Source organism: Ictidomys tridecemlineatus, chromosome 2 (genome assembly GCF_052094955.1).
Source record: "Ictidomys tridecemlineatus isolate mIctTri1 chromosome 2, mIctTri1.hap1, whole genome shotgun sequence".
NCBI lineage: Eukaryota > Metazoa > Chordata > Mammalia > Rodentia > Sciuridae > Ictidomys > Ictidomys tridecemlineatus.
The window spans coordinates 132,412,082-132,439,270 of record NC_135478.1 but is presented as its reverse complement, the minus strand read 5'-3'; the positions used below and the strand labels follow the sequence as shown (position 1 = coordinate 132,439,270).

The window sequence follows — 27,189 nt, the reverse complement described above, 5'->3', positions numbered from 1 at the left end:
ATTATTTACCTGGGTTTTTTTTAAGTGATGCCTACCTATTTACAAAAACCTATAACAATATTCCTATCATAGTTTCCTGATGAAACATTTTTCTCCCTCTAAAAGATTAAATTCTACTCACTCTGGCTCACTAGATAAAGGTTTTAGAAATCAACTGAAGATGTTACAGCTACACCTGACACATCTTCTGTCCCATGAAAAAGCCCACAGGGCACAGCCCACAGGGACTGCAACTCAGTTACTGTGACCTCAGATTCTTCAATTTGCTTCAAGACTAGGCAGGGCTGCAAAGGGGTTTAACAATGACCTGGCATGGTTTAAAGGAGGGTGTAGGGAGAGTCCACATTAAAAAAACAGAAGCAGTTAGTGCTTGTCAAGAGGAAAGAAAAAGATCATAGTGTGGCACTTATACCTGAATAAGTGGGAAGATTTTCCCAAGAGCACTGGTGATGATAGGCCGGGCCACGAAGCCCAATCAGTGATGGGCTGCATCCAACAACACCAGAGCACTGGCCCTGGCGGGGACAGGATGCTCTTTAGGGAACCTAAACCAACTTTGGAAAGGAGACTTGGGGTCAGGGAAGCCTGCCCTCAGTGCTCATATGTCACCTATGTGAAACAAGCAATAATAAACAGATATCAGAAGAAGGAGATAGGGATGCTGAGGCCCACTGGGCCTGTTCCTCCTTCCTGGTACAGGCATCTTGCTGCCCCAGGAGGACTGCAATGTCTAGGGTACACATACTTGGTCTCTCCTTCTTCCTCTTCCTGCCCAGTGATCGCATCACAAATCTTTTATCTACATGGCACATAGTTCACCATACATGGAGGGGTGTTACCCACTGGTCATTTCTCTAATGTGAGTTTGCTAGGCCCTAGACTGGTGAATTTGGGAAACCCACAAGACATCCACTATGCAGGCACCTGAGTCCTCATTATGAGTTCAGCCAACTGGACTTTTCCTGGGCACACTGAGGCAGACTTGATCTTTAAAGGAAATGTAGAATTCACCAAAGTAATGTTTGAGTATACTTTTGAAAAGTGAGGGGCTAGTGTTGTGGCTGGCTCAGTGGTGGAGTATTTGCCTGGCATGTGTGAGGCCTTGGGTTCAACACCCAGCACTGTATATAAATAGATAGAGAGAGAGAGAGAAATAAATAAATAAATAAATGGTCCATCGACAACTAAAAAAAATTTTAAAAAAAAAATATTAGAAAAAAAAAGTAAGAGGGCTGGGGATGTGGCTCAAGCGGTAGCGCGCTCGCCTGGCATGCATGCAGCCCGGGTTCGATCCTCAACACTACATACAAACAAAGATGTTGTGTCCGCCGAAAACTAAAAAATAAATATTAAAATTCTCTCTCTCTCTCTCTCTTTAAAAAAAAAAAAAAAAGTAAGAAGCTAACCATCTTCAATGGGACCCTGAGAATGCCTATGACTTTATTAAGTCAGTTGAGGAAATCAAATATATGAAGTTCCCTCTTGGGGTTGATGCTGCTCAGAATGAGAACTGGATCTGCTGTCCCCAAGAGGAAATTCCTGCAGACAGCTGAAAGAACCTCACTGGTAGAAGGAGGCTTGAGGCAGGAGTAGGAATGTGCCTCATGTTCTGAAGCTGATCCTAATCCTCCTGCAACAATGCTGAGTCCCTCTAGAGACACCTCAGACTGGCTGAACCACTCCCTTGCCCCAGCTATTACCTGCTTCCCCTTTACCACATGCTTGGGCACCGGCACCCTGACCTCCAGGTCAGTGTAGTCCTGCGACCAGGTGTAATTCTCACGTACAGCACCGTTGTAACTGTCAGGGTTTTTCTGGAACTGCTCTTGAATCCTAAGAAAGAATAAGAAAGAAGAGATGCAGCCAGGCAGACATGAGCAGCAGGCCCCGCAGGCAGCCTGGCATATTGCACTCTAACATCCTAAGAAGTAACAGACCCAAGTTTCATGTCAAACTCATTTGCTTTTGCATCTACAACCCCCTCTATTTTGGGAGGATTTCCTTTCTGATCCTGACAAGAGAAAAGCTACCGAAAAGAAACCCATATGTGAATCCTCACATTTAGGAAAGCAACTATGACCACCATCAAAGCACAGCCGGGTCCTGCCAGTTGCCACAGTACTCAGAACTAGGCCTGCCAACTAGTCAGATATGCTCTCATTAACAAAATCCTTGCTCATGAAAGCTTGGTTTTTCTTTCCTTTTCTTTTTTGGACTAGGAATTGAACCCAGGAACACTTCATCACTGAGTTACATTCCCAGTCATTTTTATTTTTTATTTTAAGACACAAACTCACTAAGTTGCTTAGGGCCTCACTAAGTTGATGAGGCTGGCCTCAAATTTGCAATCCTCCTGAATCACTGGTATTACAGGCAAGCACCACTGCCCCCAGTGGTGCTTGATTTCTTATACACTGCTTGGCAGGGCCTATCTTTTTAAAAAGGCAAAACAATTTAATTCTGCAACTATCAGACTTCAATCTTTACACTGAGTCTCTATTTTCTCTAGTAAGTCAAAGCCAAAGGACTGCATTACACTGTTGCATCATTAGTAAGACATAAGCAACATATTTACTAAGATGGCCTAAAAAACCCAGTCAACCAAATCCCTTTGAATATCTGTTACAAACAACATGCAAACATGCCTAGCCAAGAAGCTGATGTTGAAAATATCTGTCATAAAATTTAACAATGTTAGTCATATACATATTTAATTAAAATGAGGTTAGACTCACAATTCCACTTACTCATTTGAGGATCTAAGTCACAGACAAAAGCCTTATAACAGAAGAGGCAGCCAGACACTGAACATCCTGAAGTGAGTATACTCAGTCACCTTCTCCAGGGCCTGCTCAGAGAACAGCAGATGAAATCTGGTAGAGAGCCCCATGGACCCAAAAACAACAGGTACACTTTCTTTCAATCATGTGGGAAAACAAAATTTCATTTGTTTATATCTGTGTTGATGGAGACATAAAACAAGGGTCAGGAAGGGATGGTAAAAGAGGATATCCTTTTTCTGGCTAAAGTTTTGAGATAAGAATATATTTGCCCACTTTGGGTGTGCCTATTTCTATACATGCATGAGGCTGGGCCTTTAATCCAGCCCAAGTTCTCTGAGCTGGTTAATGATGGCTGTTAAAGGTTGAATTGTATCCTCCCAAATGATATGTTAGAGTCTTAACCCTCAAGAGCTAAAAATGTAATCTATTTGGAAAGAGGATCTTTACAGATGTGATCTGGTTACAATGAGGGCATTAGAGCGAGCCTTAACCCACTATGACTGGTGTTCTCAAAGGGGAAACATACCCAGAGAAGAAGGCTATGTGAAGAGAGGCAGAGATTGAAGTGATGAGGCTACAAACCAAGGAACAACAAGGACTGTTGGCCACAGCCAGAAGCTGGAAGAGGCTGGAAGATCCTCTCCTACAGCCTTCTCAGAAGTTTGAGGCCAATCACCCTAATCTCTGATTCCTGCCTCAGAACCATGATAGAATCAATGTCATTTAAGCTGCCTTTCTGTGGTACTTTGTTGTGGCAGCCCAAACAACCACAGTAGCTAATGGAATTGTTTTCAGAGATGAAACTAAAAATTCAGCACTGAATATTAGCAGGACCAATAAGTATGGATGCCAGCCTGAAACTACCCACAGGGACAGTAATGTACTGCATGGAGATGACACACAGGAACCAAGAAACACAGAGCATGTTTGCCTCCATGATTTGAGAAAACAGGGTGGAGTGAAGGTAGCAAACAAAAGATAATGTATATGCAATCAATAAACTGTTTTCAAAGACTAGTTAGACTATTTAAAGAAAGCTTTCAACATACTATAAAAATGGAAAAAGAGATCTGTAACTTTTATGTATGGTATAGCCTCAACTTCTAAGAAGAGGAAATGATATATGTGCATATACATATAAAAAAACTGAAAGGAAGCAGGTTAAATCTCTGTTGTTAGCTCTGGTAGTAGATTAACAAAGAATGACCTTCTTCTTTGTACTTTTAGGTATTATTTCAAATTCCCTATAATATGCAGACATTTTAACCAACAAGAAAAAAATAATTATCTTCTGAAAAGTGTCAACAGGAGGCAGTGATGTTCCCTACGGACCTGATACCCAGTGCCCTCCTGAATCAATCCCAGAGTCCCTTGAATCAGGATGAGGAGGAGCAGGGATAGCCAGAGAGACTTGCCTAGCTACCAGTGTCCACAGGACCCTCCCATGTGAGCTCCAACTGAATTAAGCTCCCATCTAATATGGACACACATGAACATCAATGAATGTCTCTCCAAAAGCATAAAAGGCAGCAGCAACACCCTCTAAAGCTGGGAACTGGGAGGAAATAGATGTCCTTCACAATAGCCTACATCTATGTTACCTTGTGAAATTAATCAAAATTATGAAAACATAAATAAAATATCCACACACACAAAATGAAAGCCAACATGGCCTTAGTATTTGACAGAGATGAGAGAATAAACATAAAGACTCCTCAAAAGTGGAGAGAAGGGACTGAGGATGAAGCTCAGCAATACAGTACTTCCCTGTCACATATAAGGCCCTGGGTTTGATCCCTAGTACCTTCAAAAGAAAGGGCAGAGGATGGGGGAAGATGGTCCTCTAGAAAGGAGAAAGTGTAACAGGGAGGGGCTGTGGACAGCTGTTCCAACACAGTGGACACTCACTCCACCAGCAGTGACATGGGCTCTGCTCCTCTAAGGACAAAGGGTTGCCAGTCCCAGCCTGGTGAGTATCTGCCAGACTGATCCCATGCCCTGCTCCCAAAGCTCTATACTCCTGGAGAGAGCTCTGGTAATGCATGACCCACCTGACCCATCCTCCCTTTGCATGGTCCTGCAGCTTCCTTCCAAAGGAGACAAGAGAATCATTCCTTTTAAAACAGCCCTAGCAAGTTGTTGGGTGCTTTTTTTAGCACTCTGAATCCACATTCTCTTTAAATAAAGCTGATTATTTCCAGCCAACAGTATGTAAAAATAAGCGTCCTGTCAAGTGCAGGTGGCTCTGGGCCCCACCAAGTGAGAGTCCGCTGGCCACCCCTGCAGCTGTGGGCCTAGGGAGGCGGGTACGAGAATGCACCAATGCTTAAGCACCAAAGGTGGGAGTAAGACAGTGAGTCAGCAGCCAGGCTGCAGATTATGGAGCAGGTCTCAATGAGGCTCCCACTACTGATGAGCTGGGACAACAAGATTTTTAACGTCTTAATAGAAAAATGCAGAACCGACCCCACAACCAGCACTATGGCCACAGATCCTGTCTCTGACTGCCAGACCCTTCCAGGCAGAAAGTCCTTCCCAGCAGGCCAGGACATTTCTGCATTGGGGTGAACCAGGAGACAGTCACCTGCACAGGTGGGTACAGGCAACACTGTAGCCAGGAGTTGCTGTCATGCCAGAATGTAGGAACAGGATTGGGAACCATCCCACCCAGTCAGCCTATCCCAGTACTACCAATGGGAACAAAAAGTCCTCTCTCTTTCCATTTGTTTTTAAAAGCCTAAGGATCACAAAAAAATTCTGGATTTAGAACACCAAGTACCATTTAGTGCCAAGTACAAAAAACGATGAGCAAAAAGAAGCCAAACCCTCACCTAAAGATATTTGTCAAGAAAGATGGAGCCCTAAACTAGCAATGGATTTATAACTCAATGGGGCCATAAGTGCTGCCCTCAAGTTCACATTAGGCATTGATTATTTGATAGAAGGAACCAGGGGTTGGCTCTCCCAAGTCATGGTCAAAGTGAAGATGTCAGTAGCAGAAAATTGGGCCTGACACCTTCCCATCCCAGAGCACAGTGTTGTTGCCCATCTCCTACCCTCCAAAAAGCCGTTCCTTCATGTCTTGTAATCAATTCTATCCACACTTTAAACATTCATACTCACCCTGCGTGTGATACAAAGACCACAACCACTTTGTCAATTATAACATCCTATTATCCTTGTTGCCCTGAGTCACCCCAGCTTTGACTACTCACATCACACCTCACCACCCACCTGAACTCCACTGCCCCTGCACTTTCAGGAGAAGCACTACAATAGGTATGTGCTCTGAAATTTTGTGTCCCCTCAAAATTCATACTGAACCCCAATCTCAAAGTGATGTCTGTAGAAGAGGAGGTGTGGAGGTGATTAGTCATGGAGATGGGCTCTCATGAGTGAGATTATGTCCTTATTAAGACACCTCAAAGGGATCCCTCCCTCCTTCCACCATGTGAAGGAAGATACATAAAAGGCAGCAGCAACACCCTCTAAACCTTAAAAAAGATGGTGGAATGATATGGACACCATTTCCCTAAGTACATGTATAAAGACATGAATGGTTTAAATATACTTTGTATACAACCAGAGAGATGAAAAAATGTGCTCTGTATGTGTAATATGAATTGTAATGCATTCCACTGTCATATATAACAAATTAAAATTAAAAAATAAAATTTAAAAAAATACACCATCTATTGAGCAGCATGCTCTGAATAGACACTGCATCTGCCAGCAACTTGATCTTGAACTTTCAGCCACCAAAACTGTGAGAAATAACTGTCTGTTGTTTATAAGCCACCCAGTCTATGGAATATTTTTACAGACTCCCCAGCAGACTGATAGTGTGTGTCTAAATGTGGTATGTGCACATGTGAGTGTGCTGTGTGCATACAAATTATACGTGTGTGGTGTGCATGCCTGCAGCAGGTGCATGCCATGGGTACAAGGCAGTCAATAGAGAGAATGGATCATTCTCTCCGTTCACTTTCTCCATCTCTCTCACACAATTCCTTCTCTTCTCACTGACCCTACATGTCCAAATGTGAGTCACAGCCATGGCCTTTCTTGGCCTCTTCTTCTACCACTGTGATCATGTGGTCTTCAACAACCTTCTATGGTTCCCCATAGGCCTGGAGACAAAGTCTAATACTTCAGCAAGGCCCTAAAGATACAGTTTTAGTTGTCATGGTTTCTCCTCCTCCCCCCAATTTTTTCTCTGCTCCTACAAAGGCATCCTCCTCCACGCTCTGTCAACCTCTTCCTGCCTATGCTTAGTCTCAACCAAAGATTTAACAAAATCTTTTCCACCTGGTGAAAATATAATGACTTTTCTTCCGGGATTCTTCATTTCTGAAGTATTATAAAGAAGGCCCACTGCCCTGCTCCTGAAGCCTCCTACTTGTCACCTGCCTGGCCTATGTCCTGTTTTTTTTTGGTCTCACCTTCTTGGAGTGTCCACTCCACATATTCATCCTTGTGTGCTACTCTCAATCCCCTAACATGACACATGATGTTTATACTCTGGCCCTGGCCTCCCAGTTGCCATGCGTACCCCAGTCCTAGCAACACAGATGCAGCCTAGGACACAGCCTATACTTATATACCTTCAACTTTCTCTCTTACAAAGGGATGGGGTCAGACTGGGTCATCCCTCCAGGCTTCCCATCCAGGTGAGCAATTCAAACCAAGCAGCCCTCCTGCAACTCTTCCAGGTCAGCTCTCTGCTGGGCAGCATCTCTACCTCCTGCTTGGATCTTCCTCCCCTTCTTTACAAGCTCCTTTCATTGCTGCACATGCTTTACTTCTAAGTTCATGCTTCTGCATTAACAGTGATGTGACCCCTCAAGAGGCCAAAGCTGTGGACACCGTGTCACCTCAGCCAACTACACGCCAGGCACTACTGCTACTGCTGGTCCTACTGCGGCAACCACCGCAGACCAAGGACTCTGGTCTCAAAATGTCCTACAATTCAAAGTCTCCAAGCCAGTCCAGTCCCTGAGCAGTCAAGGGCTTTTCCTAAATATTGTATTTCACATGCCTAGTGTGTCTGTGGGATTCAAACCCTGGTCAAGCTTGGCATTTCTGTGCAAAAACAGGTTATCTTGAGTGGGTCACTGGGTCTCTCTATGCTTTGGTCCCCTGATCTATAAAATGAAAACACTAACAGTATCTGTCTCAAAGGTTGGTGGGAGGAATAAATAAGATAAATCATGTAAAATGGCTAAAATTGGGTCTCATGACACTATTCTCATTATTGCCTTATTAGAGAGCCTCTGGCTATGGACAGAAGACTCACAAGGCAATTTGTATGAATAAGGAATGACTTCTGACCCTCTCAGACATTTTGAGAGATACGTTATGCATTGTGCCCAATAATTCACGCTCTTACCCTTGAGCCTTTTTTTCTAAGAATTTAACATCATTAACATTTTTTACACTTGATATCACCAGTTTAGCATCTACCATGATTAGTTTTCCAAGGACAGTAGCTGACCTACTTCAAAGATGATGGTAATCCACCAAGAGGGGTCCGTGTTCCTCTAGAGGTAGCCAGAATGCACAGGGAGAGCCTGAGCTGCATATCTTCCCAGCAAGCAAGGAAATCTCAAAGATATGAAGGGTCGTGTTGGAAGGATACATGAACCAATTTCAAGGGGCTTCCACCAGGATATAATCGTACATCAAAAACCATAAAAAGTCAAGAGTGGACTGAATCACAAAGTACATTTTAAGTCCATGAGTTCATAAAACAAAAATCCAAGAGACTTTGGCAAGAGTACAATTTTTTCTAAAAATTCATTAGTAAACTGATAGGAACCATAATTCTACAAGAGTCAAGGTCTTAAATGAGAATTCTAAATAATAAATGAAGAAGGTAAAACAGAATGAGAAAAATTTCAATCTTGTGATATACGATAAAAACAATGAGTTGGCAACATTCCTCTACAGCTAAGCGCCAGGTGAAATGCTGATAGGAAACCTGCTGATGGACTGACCCAGAACTCAGAATGTCTGTGATGGCCAGATGCCAAACACTAACACGGGCCTAAAATCTATTTAAACCTAAAGGCTTAACCACCAACTGATAGGAAAGATGAGGGGAAGAAAAACATGGTCACCAAAACCACAAACACACAACAACCAATCAACCCAGATTCTGATAAATTATACTAGACAAAGGCACAAGTTGCTTTGACAAATATGTGGCAAGGGATAAGAGAAGAGAAATTAATCTAAGTTAAGAGTCTTAGAGACCCAGTGACCAACTTCAGTATTTAGAGCTTACTCAGAGCTCATGTGAGGGAGGAAAAAAAAAAGTATAAAAAGACATTTTTTTTTAAAGAGAGAGAGAGAGAGAATTTTTTAATGTTTATTTTTTAGTTTTTGGTGGACAAAACATCTTTGTTTATATGTGGTGCTGAGGATCCAGGCGAGCGCACTATCGCTTGAGCCACATCCCCAGCCCACAAAGACATTTTTGAGACAATCAGGAATAAGCAAACACAGTCTAGGTATCAGATGACTTTAAGGAATTATAAACTTTTAAGCTATGATAATCACATCAAATTTAAGTTCTTATTTTTACTAAAGTACTTATGAGTGAAATTATATGACATTTGGGATTTGTTCTATCAAAAACAAAACCAACAAATGTCTGGGAGAAGGGAGAAAGATGAAGCAGGAACCATAACATGTTGCTAAGTGATGAAGCAGGTCGAAAGTTTCGTAGGCGTTCGTTAGCTATTCCCTCCTTTTTTGAAAACATGAAGAATTTGTCTTGGCTATACATGTAGGAGTAGAACTGCTGGGTCACAAGTGTATACCTGTCCAACTTTAAGTGATAATACCAGACTGTTTTCCAAGGGACTGCCCTAACTCACCTTCACCTGAAATGTAATGCTGCAAACCCACAGGAGCCCTGCTTCACACTGTCAGAATTTGTAAATCCTTGCCAATTATAAAATATAAAACAGTATCTCGTATAGCCTTCCTTCCTACCCCCCACCCCCAATAATGGAGACTGAACCCAGTGGTGCTCTACTACTTAGCTACATCCTCAATCCTTTTTATTGTTTTTACTTACTTTGAGACAGGGTCTTGCTAAGTTGCCAAGGCTGTCCTCAAACTTGGAATTCTCCTCTCTCAGCCTTCTGAACAGTAGCGGTAGCAGTAACATGTGCCGCTTTGCAGCCTTCTGAACAGTAGCAGTAACATGTGCCTCTAGCCTGGCTCTCAGTATAGTCTTTTTTTTTTTTTTTAATTTTTTTAGTTGTAGATAGACACAATACCTTTATTTTATTTATTTTTTTGTGGTGCTGAGGATCAAACCCAGTGCCTCACAAATGCTACACAAGCACTCTACCACTGAGCCACAACCCCAGCTCTTCAGTATAGTCCTAACTCACTTTTATCTGCTTACTCATGATGCTGCTTCATATGCTTATTGGCTATATCTGTGAAATTCCGTTCATGTCATTTGTGGTTTTACTTGTAATTCCTTTTTTTGTGAGTGCTCTTTATATATTTTGGTAAGAATTCTTCATTGGTTTAATAGTTTGTTAAGACCTTCTCCTGCTTTGCAAGTTGTCATTACACTTTTAAGATATCTAAACACGAGCTCTTTGTTTTAATATAATCAAATGCACCAATTTTTTCTTTCACATCAACACTTTCATATCCTCACAACTCCTTCCTTCCTCAAGAACTAAAAGGGAGTTGTACCCATTTTCAACCAAGAATATGCCCTCATAATTTTTTCCTTCTCTATTTGTTATGAGTCATTATCCCCTTTTCATTCTACCTTGATTTCTTTTGAATTCCTTTCTTCTCTTGACCAGATTTATCAGAAATTTGTCTATTTAATATTTGTTTTGTCCAAAGAATCAATTTCTGTCTTTGTTGACCTTCTGTATTGTGCCATGCAGTCTAGCTGAGTAACAAAGAGTCCCCTGAAGCTCCCTTGTCTCTGAATTGCCTCTGCTAGGCTGCTGCACTCTGAACAGGCCCCCAACTCATGTAGGCAACATTCCAAGGTCCAGGGTAACCTTTTGGTCCTATCAAGCCACCTGAGCAGCCAGGAGATTATCTGCTATAGGTCAGTCACGGAAACTCACACTATCAAAAATTTATTATAGAAAGCATATTTTGAAAATTTGCTTTTAGTTTTATAGTAACTGCTTAAAACCCCAGCCCTATATGTTAGTCTTTAACTCAGTATTCTTTTCTTATTCAAAATCAGAAACATTAATACCAGCTTTACTAATTCAACTCCCAAAAAGCCAAACTGAGAAATAAAGCCAGGGAAAACTACTACCACTCAAGCTTTTAAAAGCCCCAGTAGCACAATTTCTCAAAAACATCTTTCTCTGAAGTAGGTAAGGTACAAGTGCCTTTAGCCCAGCATCAGACAGGGGTCAAAGAAGGGAGGCAGGGTAAGGCAGCGCTACAAGAGAATCCAAACACCTTCATGGTCTCAAAGTCTCTAGCTCGGGCCATGGCGCAACTGTTCCCAAAGATCCATCAACTCTATAATGGGATCCATCAATTCAACCACAATTTACAACTCAGACCTGTGAATCCCTCCTTCAAATCACAGTTTCACAGATTCTCCTCACCTAGTCCTGATCTAGACCCTCACCCCAACTTTAGTCCCAATCCATACCTCTACACCTAGTCCTAATCCAGACCCTACCCTCGGTACAACAAAAGAATTAGAACAATAAGACTATAAATTATAAACTGTTGGAGGATGTATGCCTCAGAACAGTGTTTTTTATAAAATCTCCCTGTGGATTAGATCTGAACAAAATGGAGTGAACACCTGCAGATGCACAGCACAGAGAAAAGAGCAAGCTGTTTTCTGAAACCGCCTGTATGTGCTACCTGGGAGCCTTGTCATATGCATTTCTCACCATGACTGCAGGTTGCAGTCAAAGTCTGAAAGTCACTGGCCGTGAAAACTCATCACACAGCACTGCAGTTTCTCCTGTACCACAGAAGGGGCAAGGAGGAGGCAAGGAGGATGTCACATGGTCAGAAAGAGGCTCATATCAGAGACCATCTAGTATCTAGTGAAGAAATGAACAAACAACAATTACAAGCACTGCTCAAAGAGTATTCACCTCAAAAATTCATTTGTAGGAAAATGGATGGAACTGGACTATATCAGGTTAAGCAAAATATGCTAGACTCAGAAAATCAAGTGTCATATGTTTGCCTAGCACATGTAAGGCACTGGGTTTAATCCTCAGCACCACATAAAAATAAAACAAAGATACTGTGTCCATCTACAATTTTTAAAAAAATGAATGGAAGGAAGGGTACAAAACTCTTTCTTACAGAAGAACACCAACCTAAAATGTAGATAGAATTAGGGAAATAGGAAATCACTGCTTATGCTATCGCAGTAATAACACTGAATGAATCTGAGAGCAATAATGGAGTTTAAGGGGAAACAGGGTATTTGCATAACCTTTAAGTATCTACCCAAAGATAGTTATCAGTTACCGGGCAGTTTTAACACACGCCCACAAATTCCTTGAAAATTTTCCATCCTCCTAGGAGGTGGATTAACTTCATGCCCTGGCATGAGACTGGACATAATGAATCCAGTGAAGAAAGAAGAAAATAGGAAGGAATACATCAAGTAATGGTGCAGGAACCTGTAGACAAGCCTTGGTCACATGATCCAGGCTAACTTTAGAGTACTAACTTGTGTTAACGTCATGCACCCTATGTGAGGTGATAAGAGGGGCATGCCCTTCTTCTGTGTAATTAAGACTGGAGTTGGTCAATTAGATTTCAGTCCTGGATACTGAGTCACAGTTCCAAGCAGAAAAATTTAGCATCACTTTTAACTCAAGATTACTGTATTTACTCTTTTCCTCCTTTGCCTCCCATATTTCCCCAGTCCACCAATTCTGAAAAGCAAATAGAAGGGCTTTTTCTCTCTGCATAACTCCCCGCTGGCTGCCATTGTTCATGGCACTTGACATAGCAAGTGCTGGCAATGTCTTCCCGTTTGCTTTATCTAGAAGGTGGTTATTTCTGCTCCTGCTGTTTTTGGGGGCGAAATTGTTAGCGATCTTCCAACAGGGCGTTCCATAAATAACCAACTTCTGTTTTCACAATAGTTAGTGTGTGGAGGGTGTTGGTTTCTTTTACTCATAGTAGAGCAATGATGGATTTTAAGCCTAAATTACTTCAATATGGAATAGTGAGATGGTCTTTTGTTTCCTGGGGAATATCAAATCCTGGAAGGAATTTCAGTACCTACAGTTACCTAATCTGTAGAGGTTAAAATAAGCTTTACACTGTTCAATTTTGCTTACCACAGCAATAGCACCAATCTATTCTGTCTGAAATATGGGTGCATGAGGCGTGAAAGCAACCTGCCCAAGGCCTTGCCATGCCCCACTTACTCTGCCTAGGTACTGCCTTGGGCTGCACCCATCAATGCCAAAGAGAAACCTCCTCTGCCCATGCTGGGATCCCAGGGTCCCAGGATAGGGTTCTGCAGCCAGTTGGCCCATCAAAGATTGCCCCACCTGCCATCCATAAGCACTAGCCCAATACCTGCCAGGTTCCTGCACTACTGCAGATGCCAGGGGCACATGAGGAAATAAAGTAGAACTCACAAACTCACAGTCAATTGAAAGCCACAAAGTGGCACCTCAAAACCCCTGGTTGCTACAGTGACAACTTGGGACCCAGCTCTCTACAAACCCACTGTGACTGTAGGCTCATGCCTCCATTTCCATACCTATAAAATGGGGTTGTATGAGTGCCAGTCCCAAAACTGCTACTGGGTTAAGGAGTAGGTGGATACAAAGTTCTCAGAACAGCATCTGACTTAAGAGTGTCAGCTGCCATCATCTCTGTGATTATTATCCAAATAATAATCTTATCAATGTGGATTACCAATACTATTAATATTATTATGATCCAAAGAAGAGGCTGTCATACCACGTGATATCAGTATAAGACTTTCTAAATCAGAACTCAGAATTTAATTACAAAGTGATCATAAGTCACTGCAGGGTTGAAATGGAATGACATTATTTGATTGTTTTTAAAAAGTCACTGTACAATTGACATGTAGAGAGTGGGCAGCAGAATGCTAAAGAGTGGGATCTGGAGGGTGTCTGGGGGCACCAGTCTATAGAAATGGTACAAGCCTGAGGGTTTAAGAATGCACGTCAGGTATAGGGGTATACACCTCAGAAAAAAGTGACAGAGCCAAGGACTCTAGAAACCAAGTGTGAGTGATGGCAGGAACTAGACTCAAGTTTACCTTGACTTGTCCATCTGCTCCTGTCTCGGCTCATTTGTCCTCTTGCCTTCAAGCCTCTATCAAAACTGAACTTCCTTCTTAACCAAAAGAGAGAGTGGGGCAGGGATTTTTCCCTTTTCTTTACAGCTCCTTCTCACTCAACATCATGACATCAAATATCACATTTTATTCAAAACATATAGAGCAGTTATTTTTTCACTGGTTCATTTTACATTAACTAATACTGCCACATAAGATTATTTATAGTTGTCATGCAAGTCTTATATGAGATTACAATCTTCTAGAAAAGAGAACAAAATACACCCAGCACAGTTTGCAACATACCTTGCATACAACTGGGACAGTCAATATAAAAAACAGAACTTACAAAGTAAGTGCAATAAAACTGCATACTAATTTTCTAGAAGACATTCTGTTTGTTTCCTTTAACAGGATTCCTAGGACATTATTAAACAAGATAAAAGTAAACCAAACTCTGAGTTTTGTTTCTACTTTACAAAAACATCTCTGGAATTCTAAGGACTGAATGCTGTTTAATTCAACGTTCTCAACTGTCCTGGTGAAGATCTGGAGCCTGGCTTCTGTTCAAGACAGTACTGAGGAGGCTGGGGTTGTAGCTCAGCAGTAGAGCGCTCTTGCAAGGCCTTGCGTTCAATCCTGAGCACCACATAAAAATAAATAAAGGTATCATGTCCAACTACACCTAAAAAAATAAATATTAAAAAAAAAAAGACAGTGGTGAAGAGTCCCCACCACAACTCAAGGCCTAGTCATGTTCTCCTACAAAGTGTCAACCTTAAGGTCAGGTTTCTTTATGAATACCAGCCTCCTCTCATTATACCTTGAAATGCTTGTGTTTGTAAATAAAACTGTGCAGCTGAAATGCAAGAATATAATCTATGGTATTTTATTCAAGTGACATCCCAGTGCACTCATCTGAGAGCAACACACTTAGATACATCTCAGCTTCATGAAAAGCTATCACAAAATGAGACAAGTACTTTTTCTATAAAAAGAAAATCTACTGTGTTGAGAACAATGTTTGTGGAATAAGGAAGGCTCAGGCCAGTGTCTGCAGGTATAGGATTCCAACCACTATTTTCACCTTCTCACCTCACTGCCTTGTTATATCACCTATTCCCAGACCCACCAAAAGAGGTAAAGGAGCCCCTTTTTGTAACCCACCACCACCTTTTATCTGGGAAGTCACTCATATAAAACAACTTTTGCTCCCCCCACCCACATGCCCCAGATCTGGGGAAAGTACATGTAAAGAACAGAAAACTCACGAATGGAATAAACTGCCCAATCCCTAAGGATCTTTGTACAGATATAGCATTGTTTGAGTCAGCTTTTTCACCACTGTGACCAAAGGACAAGAACAGTTTTTAGAGGAGTTATCGAGTTTTAGGGGGCTCATGGTTTTAGAAGTCTTGGTCCATAGATGGCTAACTCCATTGCTCTGGGCCTGAAGTGAGGCACAACACTGTGCCAAAAGGGTGTGGAGGAGGATAACAGCTCAGGACATGACAATAAGGAAGCTGAGAGAGAGAAAAACTAAGCTCCACTCACTGGGGACAAAATATATACCCCAAAGGCACACTCCCAGCGACCCACTTCCTCCAGCCACACCCTACCTGCCTATAGTTACTACCCAGTTAATCCCTATCAGCAGATTAATAGGAATAACCCAATCATTTCACTTCTAAATCCCTTAGAATTGTCTCACACATGAGCTTTTGAGGAGCACCTAATATCTAAACCATAACAAGTACTGACAAATAGTCACAAGATGCTAAACAAAAGAATGTTTAAAAATGCATCTTTCTGTGTTGCGAACATTGTGGAGTGTACTCATACAAACCTAGATGGTAAAACCTACAATACATCTAAGCTATAACGCTTATTGGTCTTAGGCTACAAAACTATACTATAAGCAACTATAACAGTGGTATTTGTATATCTTCACATATCTAAACATAGAAAAGGTTCAGTAAAAAGACAGTACAAAAGATTTAGAGTGGTACACCTCTCTAGGGCACTCACCCTGAATGCAGCTTGCAGACTGGAAGTTGCTCTGGTGGGTATGTGAGTGAGTGGTGAGTGAATGTGCAGGCCTAGGATGTTACTAGATGTTACTAGACTATATAAACACTGTACACTTAGGCTACATTGTTTATAAATTTTTTCTTCAATAATAAATTAACTTTGGTTTACTGTAACTTTATAAAATTAATTTTTATAAAAACTTTTTGACTTTTATAATAACATTTAGCTTAAAACACAAACACATTATACAGCTGTTCAAAAGTAATGTAATATTGTATATTAGTATCCTTATTCAGTAGCCTTTTATCTGTTTTTAAGTATTTAAATTTTCTTTTTATATTTTGAATTTTTTTGTTAAAAACTATGACACAAACACACACATTAGCCTAATCCTATATAAGGTCAGGATGATGATCGTTATGACTGTCTTCTACTTCCACCATCTTGTCCCAATGAAAGGTCTTCAGAATAGACCTTCCTATGTCCCATTTCCTATGGCAACAACATCTTTGGGAATTCCTCCTGAAAGATGTCCCTGAGGCTCTTCTTGAGATGGCACTCTTTCCAGAAATATGTCCATAGGGGTTTGCCTGGTTTCTTTTCAGCATCATAGATTTGCTATAAGCAGATAATAAACTATCAACATTCTTCTCTAGTAATGAAAACCTTTGGGTGTTGGGGCCATGTTTTCAAATAGCAGCTTGTTGAAGTCTGCAAAAGCTTCTGCTAAACCCTCCTCTATGAATTTTCTTAGAGGTTCCTCTTTTTCTTCTCCTGTACTTTCCTTTTCCCTTGCCTCTTCTTCAGCCATACATCACTAGGTGTTAGGAATTTTTCAGCCTTATTATAATCTTATAAGACCATCATCATTATGCAGGATATGACTATACATTTGCAAAAAGAAAATGCCAACAAACTCAGGGATTTGCTATTCAATGGAATCTTAGGGTTAATCCTTTTTTGTAAAGAGAAAAATTACTTTGACAGAATCCTAATTTTGAACATTTATAGAAACACACTTTGGCATTGATTACTAAGCATCCCTAATACTAATGCTGAGTTCTGTGGGCCTGTGAAGGGTTCCTGCTCCCACCTCTGCAGTCCTGTACATCAATATCCCTTTGACTCTAAGACCATCATGCTCTTCATACACTCATAACTCACCCTTCCCTAAAATCAAACAAAAGGATTCACAACTCTTCTTAAATCATCCTCTGTTCAGACCTGCACTACCTTTTTCTTATTTTTTCCAACTAAAGATCCTGAGTCATGTTCTCCTCACCCTACCTTCCACCACACCTCTCTGCCCATCACTAGGGACTTCCAAGCCTCAAATCCAAACCTGTCTTCTTGTAACTTCTGTCCAGCTGATACTGCTAAAACATCTAATATCAATGCCCTTACCCCTGGACTTCCCAGGCTTTCCCTCTCTCGCAATCACCACATGCACTGCCACCTGGTTGCCTTTGACCAACCTTTCCTGCTGCCCTGCAAGCTCCAAAGAACATAAAATCCCTGTGGCTTGCACAAATAACGCTGAGCCCTACAGTAGCTTCCTGATGCATATCTTTCCTGGTCCATTATCCACTCTACCTACTACCTGCTAACTTCCTAAAGAACCAAAACACAACAGTCTTGAGTTATAGACCACTGGTGTTTCTACTTTCTAAAGTCAAAACTCCAATTCTTTAGCATGTATTTGGGTCTTCACAGTGCGCAAATGAAAGTATGGTTCCTTTCATTCTCTTCCCCCAGGAATGCAGAAATGTTAACATTACTTTAATGCCATCATTTAGTTGCACAGGTTATTCCTTCTGGCTGGGTGCTTTTCCCTTCTCAATCTGTTAACTTCCAATACCATCTTCTTTGGAAAGTCTCTAAAGGTTTCTCCACACTGACTGCTTCTTGGAAGGATGAAGGGGTGATTGTGTATATCCCCACAGGTGTGCACAATGGAAGGTGTATCTGGCCAGATTAACACAACACAAACAGGCATATATGCAGCTGGGAACTAAGTTCAGCAGCTCTGAGTTGTTGTGAAGTCCCATGAAGCAATGCATTCCCTAATGAGAAAATGAAAAGCCATGGAAAAGAGTTATTTAAAAAAAAAAAAAAAGTGAGATTTAAAGCAATACACATCTCAAGAGTTCCAAATAAAAGAAAAGAGGAGGCAGCACCACTTAGTGCTTAAGGGCATAGACTTTTGTCAAAATCCCTGCTTGGCTACTGTCTAGCAGTACAATGTTGGACTAGTTATCTCTAGCTCTAAGCCTCTGTCTGCTCATCAGTAAAATGGGGGAAACAGCATCTCCACTACAGAAGCTATACAGAGCTCATGAGTACTCGACATTCTACACACTTGCCTAAGACAATCTCAGTCCAATTTTTCTAAAATTGAAACACAAGGCTAAGCTATTCAAGTCCAAGTGGATGCCCTGGCCCATCCTTCTCTTGCTCAGCAAGATGTGGTCATATTCTCACAATGACAAAAGAGGATTTCCCTGAGACCATTTTGGGGTCTTGGGTAAAATATTGCTGTTTTCATCACCTGAGACAACAGCTCAACATGGAAAGGACGGCCACCCTCAAGAGCAGCAAATGCAACCACTGATGATAAGGCACCATGGGAGCACTGGAGTCAGCCAGCTTAAATCTCTGCAAACAGTACTTTTCCATTCTCATTAGTTACATGCTGCCAGGGAATTTTAGCGCTGAACAGAATGAAGACAGGCTGGAGAAACAGTCCTACTATTTATAAAGTCTCAGTGTTAGCCAATTTGATCCTCTTCTGCATGTAAATGGGCTAAGATTCTCCAGACAAGCCTTTTTTGATAGAGCTGGATATCTGCCTAGGATACCCAAAGACCCAGGCCATAGGCCATTCAACTGGAGTCCTTCCAACATGTAGGATGTAACTGTGTATTTTGTTGTCTTGGTTTCTATTTGACATCCAGGTAACAGACAGATTGTCTAACTCACTACATACCCACCAGTCACTTTTTATTGCTTCCCTTAAATGTATTTCAGAGGAAGATCTTTAACAAATGTATAATTAGTAATCCTTATACAGTTACCTTTTTTAAAGATAGAACTGCATACTCCATCAAACATAATTGCATGATTTAACTAAAACTCACGGGGTGGGGGGAAATAAATAAGCAATACCTTAGAATTCTGACCTGGTTTCTGGCAATATTCATCAAATTCATTTGAGAAATCTTTGTAGTAAATTATACAGTTTTTCAATAAGTACAGCCTCAATGAAACAAATGCCATAATGTCAAATTTGACAAAAGAGCATTTGCTTAGGCTACAGAGGAAAAGCAATTAGTTCTTGGCTTAAAAAAAGCCTTTAACAAGGAAGAGTATTTCATTTCCTGGAGCAGGCCTAGTATAAGCAGAACTGAAAGTCCATAAGGAAGTGTTAACATGGGACAGTCCAGGCATGTTCAACAGCTGTGACCTTCACTTACCAAAGCCAAATATCTCCAGATGAAGACATTAAAAATGCTTCTTTAAATGACATTTGTCATCTTCTATGGTTTGAATGTGTCCCCTCCAAAATTCAGGTATTGAAACAATGTGATGGTATAAGAGGTGATTAGGCCATCATGGATCCTCCTTCATGAATAGGATTAAGGCCCTTATAAAAGAGGCACTTCCCAGCATTTGGCCTTCTTTCTTTTCCATCCCTTCCACTATGCAAGGACACAGTTTTCCTCCCCTTCAGACAATGAAGCAACAAGGAGCCATCCTGAAGGCAGAGAGAAGCACCCACCAACACCCAACTTGCCAGCACCTTGATCTTGGACTTTGAAATTGAGAAAATGATTTACATATAAATTATCCAGTCTCAGGTATTGTTATAATCATAGATCCTAGGTGATGTCAAGTTCATACCACAGACCACCCATACATAATAGCAGTGCAAGGTGATGAAGAAGGACAGGCCACCAGCAAGGGGTATTTTTGCTTCAGCACACAGGACTACAGGTAAGATTCACCACAACTGTAGGGGACTGTCATCTCCACAAAACAGGTTCCTAGAGAGGCTAAAGAAACAGTCAAAGGTTGTGAACTCTGGGTAACTGAGCTAAATCCTGGCCTCACACCTATTCTCCAAGATGCAAGAAGTCTACCAGGTCCTTGCCTGCACCTAGCAGACTCAGGGACTGAAGATGGAGTCAGATCCTTAACACTCGCTGCCACACTGTGGTCATTCTGTGATATGTTCATGTGACCTCCAGATTCTACTATCCTTGCACTTAATAAGTTTCTCTCCTTTTCCTTATTGCACTCCTGCCAGTCCTTTTAGGAGTCTAACAGGCAAAAGCTAATGTTAATTTCTGGTTACAGCACACAATGAACATGAGCATCAGCAAAGCCTCTGGGAGCCATGGGCTGCCTTTCCATCAATCTTCCCACAGGCACTCCCCAGGTCAGATGACCCTGCCTGCCCCAAGAGAGACATGGAAAGTGACCTGACCAAAGGCTCTTCAGAGAGTCCCAGAACATTTGCCAGAGGCACTTGAGAAAGAGTGGGTGTGATATAATTCCACCTTAAGTTTAATTCACAGATGATGATTCCACTTCCCAATGCTGTGGTTCTAAGAAGACTCTTGGCTTCCCTGATTCCAGAACTGTAGTCAAACCACAGGGGACAGTAACATCAGAGAGAAATTAGACTCCGCTGACACGTGGGAACTGTCTCCACAGTAAAATCTAGTCTAAGCTGACTGACAGATTCCTGAGTCCCCCCATTATGCATAAGCCCAGCCACATGCACCCATCCTGACCAGAGGCCCTGTTCTAGCTAAGGCAGGAACTAGACATAGACTGCCTACCACCTTCACTGTCCCATCCTTACTCCAAAAGAATAGATGTAGAGAAAAATGATCTATAGGTCTTTCTCCTCAAGGATATGCTCATTTTTTTCATGATATCAAGAGAAACACAGTGAAGTCATAACTCAGTGCTGACCTTGGGCAATGGGGAGAATGGTAGGATCCTTCACAGAGAAGATCCTGTAGATTTGCAGGATATGAGGACAACCAAGGTATAGGGCCAAACACAGAGAATATGGAATGAGCCACAGATGTGCAGTTTCATGCTCTGGAAGTGAATAAGTTCTCCAAGGGAGGAGATTACAGCAAGAAGAAAGACAAGGGCTGATTATAGACATATCTCCAGAACACCCACATTTAAGGGGTGGAAAGAAGATAAGCCCAAGAGGCTGAAAGACTAATCACTGGGAGGAAAAGAACCAGAAAAGCACAGAAACCAAACGCACTTATTTCAAGGAAGAGCACTCAACAGCATCAAATGAGGAGGAGATCAAGAAACTTGAATACTTAAAGAAAGGTAACTCACTCTTGCCCCAAGAAACATTCCACAGTGTGAGAGAGCCAGATTTTTTTTAAAATTTTTTTAGCTGTAGATGGACACAATACCTTTATTTATTTTTATGTGGTGCTGAGGATTGAACCCAGTGCCTCACACACACAAGGCGCCCACTGAGCCACAACCCCAGCCCGAGGGCCAGATTTTAACTTAAAAAGACAAAAATCAAACTGCTAACACAAGAGTAAGAGACAAGGACTGGGCTGAACCACAGACAAAGAAGGAAGAAAAAAGAAAAAGTAAAAGGGAATAACTTGCTTGAGGAGAGGTGTGGGATAAGGAAGGATTACCCTTCAAAAATATAGACGACAAAAGAAAAAGGGGGAGGGGACATTTGGTGATACGAGCCTGTAATCTGAGCAACTTGAGAGGCTGAGACAGGGGGATTTCAAGTTCAAGGCCAGGCTCAGCAACTCAGCAAGACCCTGTCTCAAAACAAAAAATTAAAAAAAAAAAAAAAGGGTTGGGGATATAGCTCAGTAATATTACACGTGCATACACGCACAAAAGCGTGCACACACACACACAAACACACACACGTACACAGAGTTCAGTGATTAGGAACTAAAGGTGTAGCTCAGTTCAATCCGTAGCATCAAATCAAAAGTTCAGGAAAGAAGGACAGTCATTTCAATAAATGACACTGGCCCAACTGAACATCCTCATACAGAGATGAACTTTAAGCCACCCCATGCACCATACACTAAAAATAATTCAAAATCTCAGACTATAAAACTTCTCATAGAAAAAATGAAGGAAATATTTGTGACTTTGTATTAGGCAAAGATTTCCTAAATACGACACCAAAAAATGTGATCCATAAAAGAACAAATTGATATTTTGAATGACATCAAAAGACTTGTTCAAAAAGCAATTTGGGGCTGGCAGGGTGTAGCTTAGTGGTAAAGTATGTGTTTAATGTGCACAAGGCCCTGAGTTTGATCCCTAACACCACCAAAAAGAGAGGCAATGTTAAGAGAATGAAAAGACAACCCAAAGACAGGAGGAAATATTTGCAAATTATATATCTAATAAAGTATTCATATCTAGAATATACAGAGAACTCTCAAAACTTAGAAAGAAAATGAACAACCCAATTTTTAAAAATAGACAAAAGATGTGAACAGACACATCACCAAAGAAGGTATAAAGAACTGCACTATCATTGCTTATTAGGGAAATGCAAATTCAAACCACAATGAAATACCACTGTGCACCTATGAGAATGTCTAAAGTTAAAAAGACTTAAACATCAAATGCGATTAGGATGAGAAGCCACTGAAACCCTAAAATGCTGGTGGGTGGTGGCACGTGCCCTGGGCAGAGCCTCCCCTCCTAGGTTATTCACAAAGAAATGAAACATCCATCCACACAGATTTGTACACAAATGTTCCTTCACAGCTTTGTAACAACCAACAGACAAGTGGATAGAGAACAACAAGAACAAGCCAAAAAAATAAATCACTGGGCAAGGGTTGTGGCTCAGTGGTAGAGCTTGCCTAGCATGCATGAGGCACTGGGTTTGATCATCAGCACCACATAAAAAATAAGGGTATTGTGTTCACCTACAACTAAAAAATAAATGTTTAAAAAATTGAATCACTGTTATATATAACATGGTTGAATCTCAAAATAATTATCCTGAAAGAAACTAAACCCAAGAAAAATATATACTTTGAAGAAATATTTGTACACTCATATTCATAGCAGCATTATTCATAGCAACTAAAAGATGGAAGCACCAAATATCCATCAATGGATAAATGGATAAACAAAATATGGTCTATCCATACAATAGAATATTATTCAGATTTAAAAGGAAAGAAAATTCTGATGCATGGATGAACCTTGAAGATATTACACAAGGCAAAATAAGCCAGTCACAAAAAGGTACTGTATGATTGAGTAATCAAATTCATACAGACAGAATGGGGACTGCTAGGGACTGGGCAGGGAAGTGAGGTGCTGTTTAGTGGGGACAGTTTGAATTTGGGAGGATGAAAGAATTCTGGAGATGGATGTTGGTGACAGTTGCACAACAATGTGAATGTACTTAATGCCATTGAATGGTACATTTAAAATTGGCTAAAATGGTAAATTTTATGTGCTATGTATCTTACCACCATTTTTTAAAACTAAGTTTTTTAAAGGTGCATTCTTATGATTCTACCTACACAATTCTAGAATACATAAACTAATCTGTTGTGACAGAAACCAAATAAGTGGTAACCTAAAGATGAACATGAAGGAAGCCAGCCACAGAGGGAGCACATGGAGACTCTCGGGCAATGGTTTCTTATGCATGTATACACATCATAACTTACCTAATTATTATATTACAAAGACATGCAACTTAGTATATAATACACAAGAAAATAAAACAGGCTAAATTGAAAAGAAGGTGGGCAAAGAGGAAGGATAGAAAGGGGAAAGGAAGTCAGAACACTGTGACAGCTAACAGAGTCACCCCAAAAGAAAGAACACAAAAGTATGCACTGTGGATTTCAGCATAACATCTCTTTGTGCAGGAAAAGTATCTAAGGAGAAGGAGAAAAGGCCCAGGGGAGAGAAAGTATCAGGGGAGAGAAAGTATCAGTGACGAGGAGAAAAATGCCTTTCCTGTACCATATGGATGACACAAAATTTTGAGCAGTGTGGCTCAGAACTAAGTAAGAACCAGAGTGAAGGCAGACTCCCTGAGAAAGGGCTAAGAAGGTTCCAAGGAAAAAGACAAAAAAGGCTCTATGACTAAGGTAAGAAGTCAAGACCAGGTATAGAGATGATAGAGGCACAGCACTCCACCAGGACAATGAAGACAGCCCCACACTGTCAAGACAGCTTGAAGAAGCTTCCTCCTGGGGTGGCACAAAACCCAAGAAGTCAACAAAAGAACAGGAGCCGGCTACAGCCAGGCAAAGGCTCACAACGTTGCCTCTGTACTTCCTTCTCCTTAATGTTTTAGGGAGCAGACAAGCAAGGTTGTAATGTCACTCCTTTGCTATGAATGGTTTGATTAATATAATCGAGTCAGAAGGAGCAGGAAGGGCAGACAGAGAGACTGACCAGGCAGCAGAACTAGCCATTTGGCTGCCCTGGGCTCCTCTAAGGGAGAATTCACATACAAACAGTTGATGTCTGAGGCCATGAATGCAGACTCACTGAACTCTTAAGTCCTTCATGTGCTGAATCCCACCACTTTTGCTGTTCTGGGCAGCTTTGAGAAAGAACTAGCTGTGGGGTTAAAGTGGCATTGCTTTCCCAGTCCAAGAACTCAATGACTATTATAGAGGCACAGCAAGGTTCTGCATAATAGTACAGACTGCTGGGAAGAAGTGATTTTTTTAAAAAGCTCTATAGAACCCCATGGTGGGCCCTGGGAAGATAAGCTCACTAAGTCACTATGAAGAATTTCTTTCTGGACTTTACTGTCCCTATAACTATAAATCTAACACTATGATAAGTGTTGAGATGGTGCTAAGACTGGCAAGGCCTCTGTGGCTCTGAACAGCAGCACACCTATCCAGCAAGGACATACCCAGGCAACATCTAACACCCACAAGACCATGTGCAAAAGGAAAGGCGGTGCGCAGGAGTATGAACACCCCAACACCAAGAGGCTGGGACTGCCAAACATCTTTAAATGTAGAGAACAAAACTCCCACCTCCAAAAATTTGCAAAGAGCACATGAATAAAATGTATTCTCCATCTCAGGTTTGGTCACATTACTGTTGATCAAATGAATTTGACTCCTTTCACCTGCTTCCTACCCAAGGCAAATAACCACTAAAACCAGCATTCTCATCCAATGAGGTCTGCCACCACCTCTGCCCTCTCCTTCCAATTCTTTAGCCTCAGGTCATTGAGGCCTTAATAGGACTTTCCTATTAAATCTCTGATGCAGAAACTTCCAGACTCACCTTCAATCTGTCCTATCCTCTTCTACAGCTACTCTTCTCAGCCACCTCCTACCCCTTGTAGACCTCCCTCACCTTAGTACTGACCTTTGCTCTCCTCACTCCCTTCAGGGACATCTCACTGCCGTGGCTACAACCACTTTTAGGATGATAACTCCCAACTCTAGCTCAAATCTCTGTTTATTTCCCAGAACTTCAGAACCCACTGCCAACTGTCCACTGGAATCTTCCATTTATATCACCAACCATTCTCTCCTAGCTGAAAACATACACACATCTCCTATCTGCCTGAAGAACAAGGATACTAGGGACCAGGATTATCTTTCTATGTGTTCCTATATCCCTCAAGCCCTCCTTCCCATCACTGTCCATCCCCCAACTCACATCTCTCCACCAGCCTGGGCCAGGATAGCCACTTCCTATAATAGGGACTTATAAGCTGCTTTGCTAAAAGCACTGTTTTAGCCCTGCAATGTCCAATGGGGTAACTAAAAGCAGAATAAAAACTTGACATCTCTGCCTCCATTGTGTTACCAATCTCCTTTCTATCTTAAACTTTGGGTGAGATTCCTGCTCAACTCTGCACATAAAAATGTCAATCATTTAAGGAGTGTCTGTCTAAAAACTGGTAATACAAGATTGATTGGCCTTAAAATTTACCTACTTCTCTCATTTTCCTTTAAGGCTGAAGACACCAGATAGGAAATAATTAAGGTATTTTCAAGATTTGCAGGGACATCATAGTCAGAAAATTGTCAACTGTCTGCTTTTACAGCATCCTGTTTCAGGTCACTGGAGTAGCAACTGTAAGTTCCCAGTCACTGTCCTAAACCTAAAGGAACTAACTCCATCCTGCCTTTCTGTTGTCCTTTTCTCTAAGTCATTCTCTCCTGCAGTCACCTTGGATTTTAAGAAAAGCAAGCCCTACAGGCAGATCACCACTGAATGCCCCCACCCACCCAGTGGAAGTAATTACCCTGTAAGAGAAATGAGGCTGTTTCCCCACTAAGTAGAAGCAATCATCTCGTGATGGGAACAAAATTGTCTCCTCAAGCAGTAACTTCTCCAGGACTTCACAGAACCAGACCTATCATCAATCTGACCAAATTTGATCAAGACCTTTTAACTATACATCTCTCTTGCCCCCTTCCCCAATTCCTCCCAAACCTGAAGCTCACGTCAATACCCCTAAAACAGGGCTGAGGATGTTTGGTTCCCTTTTGTCTTCCCAGTATGGCAATACTGAATATTAAATTCCTTTCCTACTTCACCATTACTCTTGCAATTTCGTTTTCTTTGGGGACAAATGACCATACTGCTATACTATATGTACCTGGTATATTGAGAATCCCTGACATCAGCTCCCTGCTCCAGGCCTGGGATTCCAGCAACACTCCCAGCCATGCTCCCCGTAGCTAGCCTTTCCCCTCTCCTTCCCTCCCAATCCTTCTGGTGTATAATAAAGTGTATAAGAGCTTACATTTGTGTGTGTGCATGTGTGTGAGTGCATGTGTGAACACATGTGAGAGGTCGTATGCGAGAACACTGTGTAAGGGTGAGAGAGCTGTTGAGAGCGATGTTGAGTGTGTCTGTATGTCCATCTTCTCATCAATGCAACATTTGCACCCTTTAAACTAGAACACAATATCATGTAAACAATAATAAGAATCACTTCCACGGGCGGGGGGTGGGGGAGCTTTTGGAAACTAAGAATGATAGCAAAGAAAAAAAAAAAAAAAAAACTTCATG

The 27,189-nt window shown here is 41.4% G+C and overlaps 1 protein-coding gene across 1 annotated transcript in view; it reads right to left on the bottom strand.

Annotated features, from left to right (window-relative positions):
* The window catches only part of Nudcd3 (NudC domain containing 3), a 106,626-nt gene that overhangs the window by 36,354 nt on the left and 43,083 nt on the right, over window positions 1–27,189 (bottom strand). The window contains exon 3 of the mRNA XM_005319239.5: window positions 1,701–1,833. Within this exon, the coding sequence (XP_005319296.2) occupies window positions 1,701–1,833 (133 nt within the window). The remainder of the gene's footprint in view (window positions 1–1,700; window positions 1,834–27,189) is intronic.